Below are 17,429 nucleotides of genomic sequence, written 5' to 3' on the forward strand. Positions count from 1 at the left end.
GAAAAAGGGGTAAACAGTGAGGTGGCAACATTTTCAGATGATACAAAATTACTAAAGATATTTAAGACCCAGGCAGACTGCAAAGAACTACAAAAGGATCTCTCAAAATTGGGTGACTGGGCAACAAAATGGCAGATGAAATTTAATGTTGATAAATGCAAAGCAATGCACATTGGAAAGCATAGTCCCAACTACACATATAAAATGATGGGGTCTAAATTAGCTGTTACCACTCAAGAATGAGATCTCAGGGTCATTGTGGATAGTTCTCTGAAAACATCCACTCAATGTGCAGGGGCAGTCAAAAAAGCGAACAGAATGCTGGGAATAAATAAGAAAGGGATAGAAAATAGGACAGAAAATATCATATTGCCTCTATATAAATCCATGGTACACCCACATCTTAAAAACTGTGTGCAGATGTGGTCGTCCCATCTCAAAAAAGATATGTTGGAATTAGAAAAAGTTCAGAAAAGAGCAACAAAAATGATTAGGGATATGGAACGGCTTCCGTATGAGGAGAAATTAGTAAGACTGGGACTTTTCAGCTTGGAAAAGAGATGGCTAAGGAGAGATATGATTGAGGCCTGTAAAATCACGACTGGTGTGGAGAAAGTAGATAAGGAAGTGTTGTTTACTACTTCTCATAACACAAGAACTAGGGGTCACCAAATGAAATTAATAGGCAGCAGGTTTAAAAGAAACAAAAGGAAATATTTCTTCACACAACACATAGTCAACCTGTGGAACTCCTTGACAGAGGATGTTGTAAAGACCAAGACCATAACAGGTTTCAAAAAAGAAATTCCTGGAGGAGAGGTCCATCAATGGCTATTAGCCAGGATTGATAGGGATGGTGTCCCTAGCCTCTGTTTGCCAGAAGCTGGGAATGGGTGACAGGGGATGAATCAGCTATATAGTTATCATAGCCATCCTAGCAGACATTCAGGGGCTCCTGAGAGTGGCGGGCTCATGGGGAGCAAGTGCTGCCACCTAAGGGTGTGATCCTGTTGCATGAGGAACAGAGCCTCATGGTTTGAGCTAGAGCTGGGCTGGAAACCAGAAAGCTTTTCCCCTGATGAAAAATTTGGATCCAAACTAAAATATTTCCTTCTCATCCATTTTCTGGGGTGAGTTTTCATAGAAAATGAATCATTTTTCTCTGAAAGCTCAGCTACCATGAAGCTGCCCAGCTATAACTGCCTGGATCCCCAAGAGAAACTGCGGGGTTTTTATCTGCCTCTCCCTCATAACGTAAATGAAGGTTGCACTGACAGAGTCTATGGCTGCACTCTGGGTATGGAAAGCTCGAAACCTCCCAACCAGTCTGTGGCTGGGGTATTGTGCCCATCATCTACTCTAACCAGCCCTCCCATCTCTGTGCAGCCCCCTGCACCCTGTACAAGGCCCCTTCAACAGATCCTGCAGGCTGTGGCTGCTATGACAGGCCCTGGTAGCACATCTGTGATCAGCCTGTGCTAGCAGAGAGCTGGAGAAGGTCCCACAGCAGGAGTGGAGACACAGACTTTCTGGGTAGGTGGTGTCGTCAGACGTCACCAATGTGGTGCTCTGCTCTGTCAAATGTTGATAGCCGTACGGTTGCGCGCATGTGCTCCCTGTGTGCTGCCCTGGCTCTGTGCAGGTTGCTGGCACAGCAGACCCCGAGAGAACCCTCAATGACCACAGACTCCGATAAGGTACAAAGGCACCTGGCCAGGTTTATTGCACGGTCTCTAGCTCCCCGGATCAGATGTCTACAGTTCTGCTAGTACATGAATGCCCCCTGACAATGGACTCATCTCCGTCAGTGGCAGGACTTTCCACTGCCCCTTAGTCTGGTCAAAGACAGCCCCTCTGAGATACATCTTTATACACAGATACAAACGAGTTACACATCACTCCTGACGTATTGAGGCGACCCTTCTACATATCAAGGTACCACCCATTACCTTGTGCAGGTTGGTTCAATCAAAACATCTCTATCCATCATGTCATCCTGACCCTGTCTTTAGGATCCTGTCTAGAGTGCTGGAATCAGGGTGTTCTTGTTCCACCCTGGAATGTGTTTACAGGCTTGTGCCTAGTACCAATTAGGTATGTGGGTTTCTGCAACATCAGCCCTGTTCTTCCCAGATTCTGTGACGAGGGCCTGCCTCTTGCTCACAGCTTCACTTTGCTTTATATTAACAAAGTTGTGGCTACTTTGGTTCAGGCCTCACTCCAAGCCTCTGATGCATGGGCTTAAGTTTCTGGGCTTCATCTTGCTACAGATGGGCCTAGCTACCAGTGAGTCAATGAGATCTGTGCATAACTTTGGGGATCCCTGGATCTTCGCTCCTGCTTTTCATTCCTCAGGAAGAAAGGAAGGGACCTCTCCTCCTGGAATGATCCGAGGGAAATTTCCATGTACGGAGCCTTGTGGAATCTCCCTTCCCTGGCCTGCACCCTGAGTTTGTAATACAGGACAGGGGGCTACTGAGGAGAAATCTGATCCTATATTAATAATATTTTTATTATTAATTCGCTTATTTATTAATTTTATTTCAGCAAGATCACAGCTGTGACATTGTTACCACTTGTAGCCATGTGACTAATCGGAACCATATGAACAGTGACAACAAACCCGGATTCCAGGAATAGAGCCTGCAGCAGGGCTGGTGCTGCAATCCATTGGGGTAGCATCACCACGCATCCCCTGTGGGTTGGCCGTCAGCAGTTTGCCATTGGCCGTGACGGGTTTAAAGCTGGTGCACACTTAACCAAGCAGCAGACATTCCCTGATGGCCAAGTGGCCCCCAAGGGAATGTGCAAACATGCTTCATAAAGTCAATTCCCTCCCTATCTGAACAGATACTGCCTGCTACCTGTGCAACCTGTCTGATGGTTCCTTGTCCTTTACGGTGAAGACCTCTGGTTTCAGTGGCTCCCCTTCGAGCAGGAATTGGGTACGTTGGCAGGTTTCATGATCTTTACAATGTGAAGTGAAGGGTAAAGGCTGTGAGCTGTTCATATTTGCAGATATTGTCTGAAGCAGCAGAGGATGCAGTGATGGGGCTGGAGGGCGGGCAGCGCTAGGTTGTTTGGGACCTGCTCCCCTACTTCTGCCCATGCTGCACAGTGAATAATTTCAGCTACACAGAAATCTGACATTCAAAGCGAGCTCAGAGAATTAAAACCCCAATGCCACACGTCAGGATTTCTCAAAGGCTCCCATTTCTATAGATGCAGTGTGCTCTGGGCCCTATAATGCTCTGGGCTGAGCAAGAGGAGACCCCAGGGAATAGCAGTTACTAGTTCCCCAATCGCGCCAGGTTTATTTTCTCCTGGAAATTTAATCAGCAAATGCATTGTCAACAATTTTATTGTCTGGTTTGATTGTGAATGCAGGAATGCAGGGTCGTGCACTCAACAATTTTGTAATACCTGTGCAAGACTTTCCAAAAAGTCCTGGAGAATAAAACCACTGGTCTGTGTTTCAGTAAAGAGTAGAGCAGAGGTGCATGACAGGGGAGCATAATAGTGGTTTCAATGTAATTTACATGCATTACCTGTTACAGGGGAGTCTCTAGAATTGCACTCAGAGCAGAATGATGTCTCGATAAATATAATCTAGTCTCTTGTTCTTTTTCCTATCAGGAAGGAAAGTTCAAAACTCATAGGACCTTCTCAGTCCATTATGTCAGCTGTCAACGAAACCAAATTGAACCCTGACATTTTCTTTCTCACCGGGATGCCTGGGCAGGAAGACGTCCATCTCTGGATCTCTATCCCCTTTTGCTTAGTGTATTTTATTTCAATAGTAGGAAATTCAGTCATTCTATTCATTATAAAAACAGATCCAAGCCTCCATGAGCCCATGTACATTTTCCTTTCCATGTTGGCTGTCACAGACCTTGGCATATCGATAACCACCATACCGACGATACTGGGCATATACTTGTTTAACTCTAGGGAGATCAGCCTCAGTGCTTGTTTTACCCAGCTGTTCTTTATCCACTTTCTTGCAAAAATTGAATCCTCCATGCTCTTGATGATGGCCTTTGACCGTTTCATTGCGATCTGTAACCCACTGAGATATGCTTCAATCTTAACCCTGCCGAGAATAGCCAAGATGGGGTTGGTGTTTGTGCTAAGAGGGGTGGCTGTAGCATTACCATTCCCCTTTCTCCTGAAACGGTTCCGATACTGTCGATCCAATGTCCTTTCCCATTCCTACTGCCTGCACCAGGACATCATGAAGTTGGCTTGTGCAGACATCACAGTCAATAACATCTATGGCTTATTTATTACACTCATAACGGTGTGGTTGGACTCGCTGCTCATCTTCCTCTCTTATGTGATGATCCTCAAAGCAGTGCTGAGCATCACATCCCACGCGGAGTGCCTCAGGGCCTTGAACACCTGCGTCTCCCACCTCTGTGCTGTCCTGGTCTTCTACATGCCAGAGTTCAGCCTGACTGTCATACACAGATTCTGGAAGAGCTCTTCTCCCTTGCTTCAAATTCTCCTCGGCTACATCTACCTACTGGGCCCACCCCTGATTAATCCAATTGTGTACAGCATGAAAAGCAAACACCTTCGTGCGAGGATAATCAAGGTGTTTGTTAAATGAATAGTCAGCTCATCATCCATCTGCAAGGTTGGTGATACAAGAGTTAAGAAAAACAGGCCATGGCTACCTATTCCATCCTGGACCCTTATGTCTAAGACTACACGAGCTACTGATTTCCACCCTTTAGAGAGAAGTTCCAATGGGGTGTAAAACCTGGAGCAATGGATGTGGGGCTGTTCCCACCCGCTTTGAGGGAGGACAGGGCACTGGGGGAAGGAGACCAAGGCAGGCAGTGGCATTTACAAAGTCACTGTGTTCGTGGAGAGCCCAGGGACCGGTTGAATGTTGGCCCATAAAGAGCAGTATCAGTGGCTACTCCGACCTCAGAATTCCTGTTGATACAGTCAATAAAGAGAAGGGATGTGAATGTTGTTTCTCATTACACCTGGCCTGTCACACCGTCCCGTCTCTATTTAAACATCCACAGGTCATGAAAAAAGCTGCAGAGCTGTTCTGTGGTCACAGTTCTGGCCCTTAATGATCACTCTGGGAGCTGCATAATCCATTGGGCTGCACAAGCTGTGGACATGAGCTATTCAAGGGACACGGTCACCCACTCTTCCCATACGCCCTCAGCCAGGTGCTTGTGACTGAGTGTTGTCAGAGACGTGATTAACACAGGATCCCCAGGAGAAGCAGTTCAGGTAACACCCCGCACCCCTTATTGATGGCTCAGCACACAGAAGCATATTCCCTCCTACTCCTCCCCTCTGTTTGTGCTCTCCCAGTAATACAAAGGGGTGGAAACAGGCCTCACCTCCCCAACAGAGTCACGGTCATCTCCTGTCCCAGCCCAGCCCATTCAGTGTAGGGTAACCACCTTTTCAAAAGCCAAAAGCAGGACACATGCAGGAGCCCTGCCCCCACATGGCCTCACCCCTGGCCCTCTTCTTCCTCCCAAATTCCCACCTCCTGCTCCTTGTCTTTCCCCAAGCCTCGCCCACTGACTAGGCTGGATGTCACAGACGGGCCATTGTAAGAGGAGCCCAGGGAGCAAGTGCTGCTCTGGTAAACCCCAGACCCTCCACCTGCCCCAGTCAGAGGCTGTGGCCTCATAGCAAGGGGGGCGGGGGCACTAAGGACCTCCTCAGACCCCTAACTGTGAAAAGCTTATAGCATTGCTGCCTCATGTCTCCTTCTCTGGAGAACAACAGACAAAGGGAAAGTTTCTTTCTCAATTTTGAAAGTTCAGGCCTTCCTATTGGCTCTTTTGGTCAGGTGCCCACTCCTTTTCTTTTACCTGTGGGCCTCTTAACCCTTTACAGGTAAAGGAGGCAGAGAACAAACACTAAGAGGGATTTTACAGCAAACTGGCAGGATGGATGTTCATAAAAGGGAGCTACCCCCGCCCCCCACTTCATTTATTGCATGCCCCCCAAATCACAGAGGGTGCTGGCCAGCCTGGTTCAGGTCGGGTCCACACTGGCTGGGATTTCTTCCTGCAGGTTTAGGAAACAGAGTTAATAAGTTACGTGCACTGCTAATTTTACTAATAATTACATGAAGAACTAAACAGAACTTTTTACATTTGAAGGACTACAATGACTTAGAATGCAGGGACATTTTTACCCAGCTGATTCTGGGAAACCTTCCCAGGAGAGTGCATCAGCCACTTTGTTAGAGGCTCCTGAAATGTGTTGTATTTCAAAATCAAAGTGTTGAAGAGCTAAACTGCACTGAAGAAGTTTTTTGTTAGTCTCTTTGACGGTGTGAAGCCACTTCAGTGCAGCATGGTCAGTCTACAGGTGGAAACGCCGTCACCAAATGTATGGACGTAGCTTTTTCAGAGAATACACAATGGCGTAACGTTCTTTCTCTGAGACTGACCAGTGGCTTTGCCTCTAAGAAAGTGTTTTGCTGATAAACACGACAGGATGGAATTGTTGATGTGGTCCTTACTGCATTAAAACTGCTCCTACACCATGCTCGGACGCATCTGTGGTTGCCCATGAATCTGAGAATATAGCGGGTGCATTTCACAGTCTGAAAGGGAGTTACCCCCTCACCTTCATTTATCACACATGCCCTTGCATGCCCTACTGAGTCATAGCAGCCATTACCGATAGGCTGTCTGGAACATTCTCAGGAAGGCTCACCTGGTGGGGGATAAACTTCTCCTAACAGATATTGTTTCCTCTAATGGCCCATTAACCTGAACTGGCCCTTCACAACTAGCTGTCTTCAATGGAAGCATTCTACTTCTACTATCTACAGATACATAGCCAACGTTCATAAGTTCAGATATAAAAATGATACATGCATATAAATATGATCATCATATTCTGAAAACCATAACTTTTTCATAGACACCTCACAGGACACATTTTGTACAAGATGCAGTATAACGATGTCATAATCACATCACAATGATACTGCGGTGATGAATATGGGGGCAGTGTCACAACCACCTCCTCAGCTGCCCTGGAACCTGCATGGTGCATATAACAAGCTCAGGTTCTTTGGGAAAAGACAAACTTTTCCCCAGGTTGACTTCGGGTCTCAAGAGAGGTGGTGCGGCATGGCTGGGGGAGAGGGCTGTGGAGGCTCTGGGTATCTCCAGGATGGGGGCGGAGGCACTCAGCTTCTGGCTGCAGGGTGTAGGGTGTGCCTCGTGCAGAAGGAGTGAGGCTGGGGGGCTAGCCTTCCCGAAGGGTGCCTCCACCTGTCACCCATTTTCAAAACCATTAGGAAAAGGATAAAGAATATGACAGAAATATATGAATCTCTAAATCTGTGGTATGCCCACACCTTGAATATTTGTGTAGTTCTGGTCGCCCCATCTCAGAAAAGATATATTAGACTTGGAAAATGTAGAGACAAGGGTGACAAAAATCTTTAGGGGTATGGAACAGCTTCCAGATGAGGACAGAAAAAGACTGGGAATTTTCAGCTTGGAAAAGAGACGACTCAGAGGGGATATGATAGAGAGCTATAAAATCATGAGTGATGTGGAGGTAATGAATCAGGAAGAGCTATTTACCCCTTCACAAGGGGTCACCCGTGAAGTTAATGAGCAGCAGGTTTAAAAGAAACAAAAGGAAGTATTTCTTCACACCACGCCCAGTCAGCCTGTGGAACTCATTACCAAGTGATGTTGTGAAGGCCAAATGTATAATTGGGTCCAGGTAATATCATGGAGGAGTGGCTATTAGCCAGGATAGTGAGGAATGAAACCACATGCTCTGGGTGTCTGTAAACCACTGACTGTCCGAGGATGGGAGCAGACGAGGGAGGATAAAACACTCAATAATTGTGCTGTTCTGTTAATTGCCTCTGAAGCATCTTCACTAGCCACTGTCAGAAGACAGGACATGGGCTAGATGGACCATTGGTTTGAATCTGTTGGTGTCACTGGGCATAGCTACCAGGTAACTCGGGGGGGTGGAAGACCATGAGTGTCAATGAAGCCCCCCTGCTCTGGGTCTACGTGAGCCAAAGCAACTCCATCTTGTGAACTTTAACCAACCTAAATGCTAACAGCCTAAAAGCAAAATGTGTAACAGTCAGCTTTTCTAGCAGACAGCTAACAGCTGTAGCTTCGCTCAAACTAGCAAAAGCGGTAGTGGGGAGGAAGGGGGGAAGTCTACATGCGTCTGGGCCGACAAGGCCAAAGATAAGCATGCGGACGGGAACTTTTCTAACATGCTAAAATGTAATGCTTAAAGTAACTGCTGTTGGGAAGGGAGGGGTGAGGGGGAAAACAGAACAAACGGCTTACACAAACAGCTTAAGATATAAAAAGGGAACTTGCTTGTATTTGGTGTGCTTGATTTGAGACGTGTCTGTCTCCTGGCATCCTTATTTGAGATCTCAATTAAACTTGGTTTGGGTTCCTTAGGGAGGTGGTGGAATCTCCATCCTTAGAGGTTTTTAAGGTCAGGCTTGACAAAGCCCTGGCTGGGATGATTTAGTTGGGTTTGGTCCTGCTTTGAGCAGGGGGTTGGACTAGATGACCTCCTGAGGTCCCTTCCAACCCTGAGATTCTATGATTCTATTCTATGATTCTATGGTTTGCTTCTCCACCCTGGTGTGCTAATTAGTGCGACGCACACTGGGCAACAAACCCCGCTATTGCCCCCCTCGGGCCCTTTGGGCCGGCAACAAATCCATACGGTCATTCTTATGTTCTAAAACTGTTCCTCTGATGGGTGGTTTGATTCAGACAAGCCTTTTCCAGGAGGTCTCTCTGTTATAGAGCTTGCGTAGCCACCGTCCATGGTAGGATGACATATGCATATTTTCGATAATCTTTTTGGCCAGGACAATCCCCTTTTTAAGTCCCATCTCAGACTTGTTTTTTTTTCAAAAGGAGGCATTTGTCCTGTTTGCTCTTGCTGACTTGATCAGTTGGCAACAGCAAACAGGACAAATGCCCACTTCTGTCAAAAAAGTGGGGAAATGGAGAGCAGAGGAATGTTTGGGGGAGGTGAGTGGAGATGTCACACCCCGCAAGAGATGAGGTAGAGCCGTGTGGGGGGGAAACAGCCTCCTGAAACCTGAGGGGGCCTGTACCTATTGGGTTTCTAGGAAGTGGGCGGACGGAAGCTAAAGGATTCCCCGCCCCCCCCCAGCCTAAGGGGAGGATCCACAGGGCCACGGAAACCCACTAAGTGCGGGGGACAACTAATAAAAGAACAGGGACAGGAGTGAGGTCAAAGGGTCATAAGGAGGGAGCCTAATGGGGACACCGAGCAGAGAACCCCGGACAGCGCCCACTGTTCCTCGAAGGCGTCAAGGGAGCCAGCGGACGCCGCCCAGAGGAACTCCGCCCGGAGACGTGAGCGGACGAGGGACCGGAAACAAGCCCCACAGTCGCAGGAGTCTCCATCGGCCAACCTCCTCTCCCTGGTCGCGTGGATGGCCTTTTTAGCCAGGGCGAGGAGGAGGTTGACCAGGAGGTCCCGCCACTTTGTGGGGCCACGGATAGGGAGTGCATGGAGAAGGAGGTGAGGGGAAAAGTGCAGCCAGAAACGTAACAGTTTATTGGTGATGAGGGGGCCTGTAGCAGGGTGGTTACCCTGCTTCTGCCCTGAAGGGCTTAAAACAGCCCTGGGGGAAGGTTGTGGCTGGGAGCTGCTAAGCGGGGCTGATTGGGAAGTGGTTGCAGCTGGGCCGTGCCCCAATCAGGCCACAGCTGGCCTGTATAAAGAGGCTGGGAGCCAGGAACCCAGTCAGTCTCCCTCTGCCTGCAGCGGGAGAAGGGCCTGGCTGCAGGGAGCTAGAGACAGAGTACCTGAGTGGAGCAGGGCTGGGGAAAGGTAGAGGAGCTGGGCAGCTCCCACCTGGAAAGCCCCAGGCTGCGGCCTAGCACAGGGCTACAGGTACTGGGGGTTGCAGAGGACAGCCCAGGGGTAGGACAAAGCAGCAGGTCCAAACCCAACCTTGCTGGTGATGAGTGGCTGTTACTGCAGTCTGCCCCAGGGCATGGGGGCTAGACGATAACTGGCAGTAGCCATATACTGAGGCGAGGTGAGAATAGTGGGTGGGGGTTCCCCCTGGGAGGGGGAGACCCTGAGCGAAAGGGGTTAGTGCCAGGGGGCAGCACCCCAGATAAAGGGGCACTGGGGTCCTGGAGGGACACGGGGCCAGAGGACAGGTGGACCAGCGGCCTGCAGAGGGTGCTCCTGGAGGCTGGAGAAGTGTTAATTCCTGATCACCAGCAGGAGGCGCCACAGGGGTGAGTCTGCTCTTCTACAGGGCCCCTACAGAGTTACAGCAATAGGCAACAGCATTTCATGGGGGTGGGAGGCTTAATGTGAGCTTCTGGGGGGTCTCCTGTTTTCTCTTTGGGAATTGTAGTCACCCTAAGGGGCTACTCAGTGTGGGAGGCTAATGGAGGGCTACTTCCACTTAGTGGTGTGGTCCTGTAGCATGAGAGACAGAGGCTCATGGTTTGAGCTGGAGCTGGGCTGGAAAATACCCAACATTTTGACCCAAACTAAAATGTTTCCTTTGCATCCTTTTTTGGGGTGAGTTTTCATAGAAAATCGATCATTGTTCTATGAAAGCTCAGCTGCCATGATGTTGCCCAGCTGCAGCTGCCTGGATCCCCAAGAGAAATTGGAGGCTTTTGATCTGCCTCTCCCTCGTAACATAAATGAAGGTGGCACTGACGGAGTCTATGGCTGCACTCTGGGTGTAGAAAGGTCAATACCTCCTGACCAGTCCGTGGCTGGGGTATTGTGCCTATCTGCTACTGTAACCAGCCTTCCCATCTCTGTGCAGCCCCCACCACCCTGTACAAGGCCGCTTCAGCAGATCCTGTGGGCAATGGCTACAGTGACAAGCCCTGGTAGCACATCTCTGATGAACCTGTGCTAGCAGGGAGCTGGAGAGTGTCCTATTGTAGTTGTGGAGGCCCAGAGATTAGGGGGTGGATGGGCCTAGCTAGCAGTGGATCACTGAGATCTGTGCACAACTTTGGGGATCCCGGGTCCCCCTTTTCATTTCCTCGGGGAGAAGGGAAGGGAACCTCCCTCCTGGAATGATCCAAGAGAAATTTCCTTGTATGGAGCCTTGTGGAATCTCCCTTCCCTGGCTGTTCCCTGGGTTTGTAATGCAAGACAGTGGGCTGCCAGGGAGAAATCTGGTCCTATATTATTATCAATTTTCCATTTTATTTTGTTTTATTTCAGCAAGATCGCAGGTGAGACAGCATCATTGTTACCACTCAGCTGCCCAGGAGGTAGCCATGTGACTAATCAGAACCATACAAACAGTGATAACAATCCCAGATTCCAGGAATAGAACCTGCAGCTGGGCTAGCGCTGCCATCCGGTTGGGTAGGTTCACCACATATCCTCTGTGATTTGGCCTCTGAAGTTTGCCATTGGCCATGATGGGGGTTAAAGCTGGTGCACACTAAGCCAAGCAGCTGAGGTTCCCTGATGGCCAAGTGGCCCCCAAGGAAATGTGCAGACATGCTTCATATAGACAGTTACCTCCCTATCTCAACAAATGCTGCCTGCTGCCCATGCAACCTCTCTGATGACTCTTTGTCCTTTAGGATGAAGACCTCTGGTGTCAGCAGCTCCCCTTCTAAGGAGGAATAGGGTACGTTGGCAGGTTTCACTATCTTTAAAATTCGAAATGAAAGGGAAAGGCTGTAAGCTGTTTCCATTTGCAGATGTTCTGGACAGCAGCAGAGGACTCACATGGGCTGTCGGGGTGACTCAGTGACGGGGATGGAGGTCAGGCAGCAGTAGGCAGCTTAGGAACCTCTCCCCAACATCTTCCCATGCTCTACGGTGAGCTGTGCAAGCAACACAGAAATCTGACATTCAAAGCGAGATCGGAGTGTTAAAACTCCAATGCTCTGAGTCAGGATTTTTGGATGGTGGTGGTGGTGTGTGCTGTGTGCCCAATCCTGCGAGGAGATGAGTGAGACGAGACTCCCTGGAATATCAGTGACTAGTTCCCAAATCACCTCCTGTTTATTTGGTCCCGGAAATTTAATCAGCAAATGCATTTTCAAAGCTTTTATGGTCTGGCTCGATTGTGAACGCAAGAATTCAGAGCTGTGTTGCTCTGTGGTAACAGGCCCAATAGGGCATATTTCTGTTTCCTGACTGGCTGAGGGCTGCAGCACTTCTAGCCTTTAGATACCCCTCAGAGTTATGGGACTCCTGAAATCTCTGCCCCCTCTCTGGTCTCTGAGTGCCAGATGTCAGACCTCAGACACTGCCCTCTCATGGGGTGTAATCCTGCGGTCCTCCCACCCTCAGACTGGCCTCTGGGCTACAGCACACTGCGGGGGACTGTGCTTGCCCAGTACGTCCCAGTGGGTTTGGCACCTGTGGTTCTTCCCTTTGGGAGTCTGTGACTAGCTGTGAGGTGAGTAATCAGCCTACTTGAACCAAAATACTTTAATTCTGAACACAAGGAATAAAGCATAACATGGGAGATTTAAAGGGTTTTCAAACAACAGTCTGTCCATGTCTCTTACCCCAAGCCCTCCCACTCTGACGGGGACACAGGCAGACTTCCCTACTGCTGTCGGTCTCTGTCAGTCTGAAGAGCTTCTCAGCAACAATTGCCCACATCTGAGGAGATTCCCAGCACTGATAATGCAAGCTGTGTAATGTGGCTGGAGCCCCAAAATAGGCTATTCCTAGCTAGTAGCTCTGGTGTTGTCTGTCAATCTCCCTGGGGTGGTTACTGAGCGATGGCTTTTCCTGAGCTGTTGCTTCCCTTCCTGCTTGTTTTCCAGCAGCCTGCTATTAAACTGAGACGATACATACTGGTTTCACCCAATACAGCCATAACATAAACACCCCAGTAGTTAACCCAATATAGCTCTACGCAAACATCCCAAGAATTGAGTTTAACATACACATTCACTATGCCAGCTCAGCTCTGTCTGTCAGAATACCAGAATCTGAGGAGACCCAGTCAGCTATTACCCTAGGGAGAGAGGATACTAGACTTTTGTTTGCTGACATGTGATTGACTGAGGGCTGAAACGTTGGGATCTTTTCAAGTTCTGAAGAAATCCAGATGACAGACACTACAGTTTAAGTCCAGCTCTAAAATGAGAAATTATCTCTGAAAGTAGACGAGAGGGGAGCTAACGGATTGACATGTGTATACTAAAGTAGAGTTGTGTAAAGGTTAGGCCAAAACATTTCATTGTACTGCAAACATTAGAAACCAAACTCTGATGACATGGCATATATATTGAAAGCCAACAACAAATTTGTTGAAATCTCTGTACAGGAAGGAGCAGTGGTAACTTTACAACTTTATCATAATATTATAGAAACAGAGAACCGGAAGGGACCTCGAGAGGCCATGAAGTCTAATCCCCTGCACTCATGGCAGGACCAAGCACTATCTAGACCATCCCTGACAGGTGTTTGTCTAACCTGCTCTTAAAAACCTCCAATGATGGAGATTCCACAACCTCCCTAGGCAATTTATTCCAGTGCTTAACCACCCTGAAAGTTAGGAAGTTTTTCCTAATGTCCAACCTAAACTGCCCTTGCTGCAATTTAAGCCCATTGCTTCTTGTCCTATCCTCAGACGTTAAGAAGAATATTTCTCCCTCCTCCTTGTAACAACCTTTTATGTACTTGAAAACTGTTATCATTTCCCCTCTCAGTCTTCTCTTTTCCAGACTAAACAAACCCATTTTTTTCCAATCTTCCCCCATAGGTCATGTTTTCTAGACCTTGAATAATTTTTGTTGCTCTTCTCTGGACTTTTTCCAATTTGTCCACTTCTCTTCTGAAATGTAGCGGCCAGAAGTGGACACAATATTCCAGTTGAGACCGAATCAGCGCAGAGTAGAATGGAAGAATTACTTCTCGTGTCTTGCATTCAACATTCCTGTTCATGCATCTGGGAATGATTGTTACTGTTTTTGCCACAGTGTTACACTTTTGATTAATATGGTCCACTATGACCTCCAGATCCCTTTCCTCAGTACTCCTTCCTAGGCAGTCACTTCCCATTTTGTATATGCGAAACTGATTGTTCCTTCGTAAATGGAGTACTTTGCATTTGTTTTTAATGAATTTTGTCTATTTACTTCAGACCATTTCTTCAGTTTGTCCAGATCATTTTGAATATTAATCCTATCCTCCAAAGCACTTGCAACCCTTCCCAGGTTGGTATCATCTAAAAACTTTATAAGTATTCTCTCTATGCCATTATCTAAATCATTGGTGAAGATATTGAACAGAACTGGACCCAGAAATGATCCCTGCGGAATGGCTTTTGTGTAAATGTTATGCCAAAACTTTTCATTGTTATGTAAATATTAGAAACCAAATTTTCATGACAGCATGTATATTGAAAGCCAATGGCAGAGTTGTTGGAATCTCTACAGGAAAGAACAGCAGCAACTTTACTGCTTAATTGGTATTGCTTTAGAAAGCATTTTAGAAGAACTCCACGTACTGTTTGCAACGCATTTGTGCTATTAACTCTTTGTTCAGTGAACAGTTCTATGATGCTGTCTCCTGGTAACTGATCAGAAGTTCTCTCTAACACTTACATTCAGGGACATGAACAAAATCCCCCTGCAATACCTGTGTGAGACTTTCCAAAAACTCCTGAGAGATCAGAACTGCTAGTCTGTGTTTCAGCAAAGAGTAGAGCTGAGATCCAGGAAAGGGGAATGCAATAGTGGTTGTATGTAACTTTCGCCCATCACCTGTTACACGCACATAGCTGAAGTAACTTTAGGATGACCAGATAGCAAGTGTGAAAAATCAGGACGGAGGGTGGAGGTAATAGGCATCCATGTAAGAAAAAGCCCCAAATGTTGGGACTGTCCCTATTAAATGGGGACATCTGGTCACCCTGAGTAACTTGCACACTGAAACGGATACTAGTGAAAACCTAGTGTTTGCAGTATTCACCCATGTTTGAAGCCAACCCCGCCCCTGCACAGCTGAAATAACTTGCTGTGTTAGCTTGTAACTTTGCAGATATCTACAGACCCTTGCATGGGGAGAGGCTGAAGGTCCTGTGACGATGAAGAGAAACTTGTTGGGTGATTGAACTCTCTGGATTCAGTCAACATTCAGATTCTTTTGTAGGGACTCTTGGGGTCAGAGTGTATCACTGAGAGCATTTTTAAGGGAAAGTTAATATAGCCCCCTTCTGATTGAATTTACACATGTATGTCTAGAGTGACACAGTCAATGTTATTGAATTCAGAACCTGGCCTAAGAATTTACCCCATGTAGTAAGGCAAAAAGCACTGGGATTCTCTGGAGTGGAGAAAATTAAAAACAAAACAAAACATATAATGAGGCAATGAAACACATTTGTAAATAGCTTCAATGCAGGATATATAAATATAATTACCTTTTTAACCATGCAGTTGCCATGTGTTTATACCTGCCATGATAAAATAGGCTATATTGCAAAGTGGTGGGCCAGAAAAGGGTGTCTGCGGGAAGCTCAGAAATCACACAATGCACAACAGCCTGTGGAACTTCCAGGCACAAGATATCAATGGGGCCAAAAACTTAGTGAGATTCAAAGAGGGATGGGATATTTATATGGTTAACCTGAAAATCCAATTACAATAATGAGGATTTTTAAAAGAGTCTTTTAAGGGTTCTAAGCCCTCCTGATTTATACCACAAAATATGTCTAACTGGTGGGTGTCAGGGGAAAACTTCCTTGGGATCAGGTTATCTCATAGCTGAACCTTCCTCTGAAGCATCTGGAACTGGCCACTGGATACTGAGAGAAATGGATTACAGTTCTGATCCTGTCTGAAGGGCCTATCTTTCTATTGGTGCTGTAAATACACAACTGTGTTTTTACTGATCTACCTTGAACTCCTGAGAGTCTCCAGACTTCAGCTCAGAGCAGAATGATGTCTAGCTAAATATCATCTAGTCTCCTGTTCTTTTTCCTTTTAGGAAAGGAAGTTCAAAACTCTTCAGACCTGCCCAGTACATTATGTCAGCTGTCAATGACACCAAGTTCAACTCTGCAGTGTTCCTTCTCACTGGGATACCTGGGCAGGAAGACGTCCATCTCTGGATCTCTATCCCCTTCTGCTTAATTTATGCTATTTTGATAGTAGGAAATGCAGTCATTCTGTTCATTATAAAAACAGATCGAACCCTCCATGAGCCCATGTACATTTTCCTTTCCATGTTGGCCATCACAGACCTTGGCTTATCGATAGCCACCATGCCGACGATACTGGGCATATTCTTGTTCAACTCGAGGGAGATCAGCCTCAATGCCTGTTTTGCCCAGTTGTTTTTCATCCACTTGCTTCAATGCATTGAATCATCTGTGCTCTTGTTGATGGCCTTTGACCGCTTTGTCGCTATCTGTAGCCCATTGAGATATGCTTCCATCTTAACCCTGCCGAGAATAGCCAAGATGGGGTTGGTGTTTGTGCTAAGAGGGGTGGTTGTAGTATTACCATTCCCCTTTCTCCTGAAACGGTTCCAATACTGTCAAGCCAATGTCCTCTCCCATGCCTACTGCCTGCACCAGGAGGTCATGAAGATGGCTTGTTCAGACATCACAGTCAATAGCATCTATGGCTTGTCTGCTTCACTTTTAACGATGGGGTTGGATTCGCTGCTCATCTTCTTATCTAACGTGATGATCTTCAAAACAGTGTTGAGCATTGCATCGAAGGTGGAGTGTCTCAGAGCCCTGAAAACCTGTATTTCCCATATCTGCGTCGTCCTGCTCTTCTACATACCAGAGATAAGCTTGTCTGTGATACACAGATTTGGGAAGGGCTCTTCTCACTTGCTTCAGATTGTCCTGGGCTATGTCTACCTGCTGGTCCCACCCCTGATGAACCCAATCGTGTACAGCGTGAAAAGCAAACACCTTCGTGCGAGGTTAATCAGGTTGTTCATCAAGTGAAGGGTCAGTCCATCGACCAGCTCCAATGCCTTTGACACGAGAGATGAAAAAATACTCCACCTCTTCCATCCTGGACCCTTACATCTAAGACCAGATGAGCTATTCATCTCCATTCAATAGCGAAAGCTTCTGATGGGATCTAAGGCTTGGAGCAATGGAATAGGGGCTGTCCTCCCCAGCTGGTGAGTGAGGACAGGACACTTGGAGAAAGAGACTATGGCAGGCAGCAGCATTCACATAGTGACTGTGTTCATGGAGATCCAGGGCACCCGTCACTCTTGGCCCTTAAATAGCCATATCCGTGGCTGCTTTGACCTCAGAAGATCTGGCAATACAGTCAATAAAGAGAAGGGATATGGATGTTGTTTCCCATTACATCTGGCCTGCCACTGTTCTGTCTCTGGTTAAATATCCACAGGTCATGAAAAAAGCTGCAGAGCTGTTCTGCAGTCACAGTCCT

At 47.2% G+C, this 17,429-nt stretch overlaps 2 protein-coding genes across 2 annotated transcripts; both read left to right on the forward strand.

Annotated features, from left to right (window-relative positions):
• The first annotated feature begins 3,676 nt into the window (after positions 1–3,676).
• LOC123361785 (olfactory receptor 51G2-like) lies at positions 3,677–4,612 on the forward strand. Its single transcript, XM_045001921.1, has one exon. It carries the CDS (start codon positions 3,677–3,679, stop codon positions 4,610–4,612), a length of 936 nt encoding a protein of 311 aa, XP_044857856.1.
• Positions 4,613–16,033: 11,421 nt separating this feature from the next.
• Positions 16,034–16,969, forward strand: LOC123374292 (olfactory receptor 51G2-like). Its single transcript, XM_045024092.1, has one exon. The coding sequence runs from the start codon at positions 16,034–16,036 to the stop codon at positions 16,967–16,969; it is 936 nt and encodes a 311-aa protein (XP_044880027.1).
• Positions 16,970–17,429: the final 460 nt, after the last annotated feature.

Source organism: Mauremys mutica, chromosome 1 (genome assembly GCF_020497125.1).
Source record: "Mauremys mutica isolate MM-2020 ecotype Southern chromosome 1, ASM2049712v1, whole genome shotgun sequence".
Lineage (NCBI taxonomy): Eukaryota > Metazoa > Chordata > Testudines > Geoemydidae > Mauremys > Mauremys mutica.

Coding starts and splice junctions, on each gene's coding strand:
- LOC123374292 (XM_045024092.1), top strand. CDS start 16,034: ATGTCAGCTGTCAATGACACCAAGTTCAACTCTGCAGTGTTCCTTCTC.
- LOC123361785 (XM_045001921.1), top strand. CDS start 3,677: ATGTCAGCTGTCAACGAAACCAAATTGAACCCTGACATTTTCTTTCTC.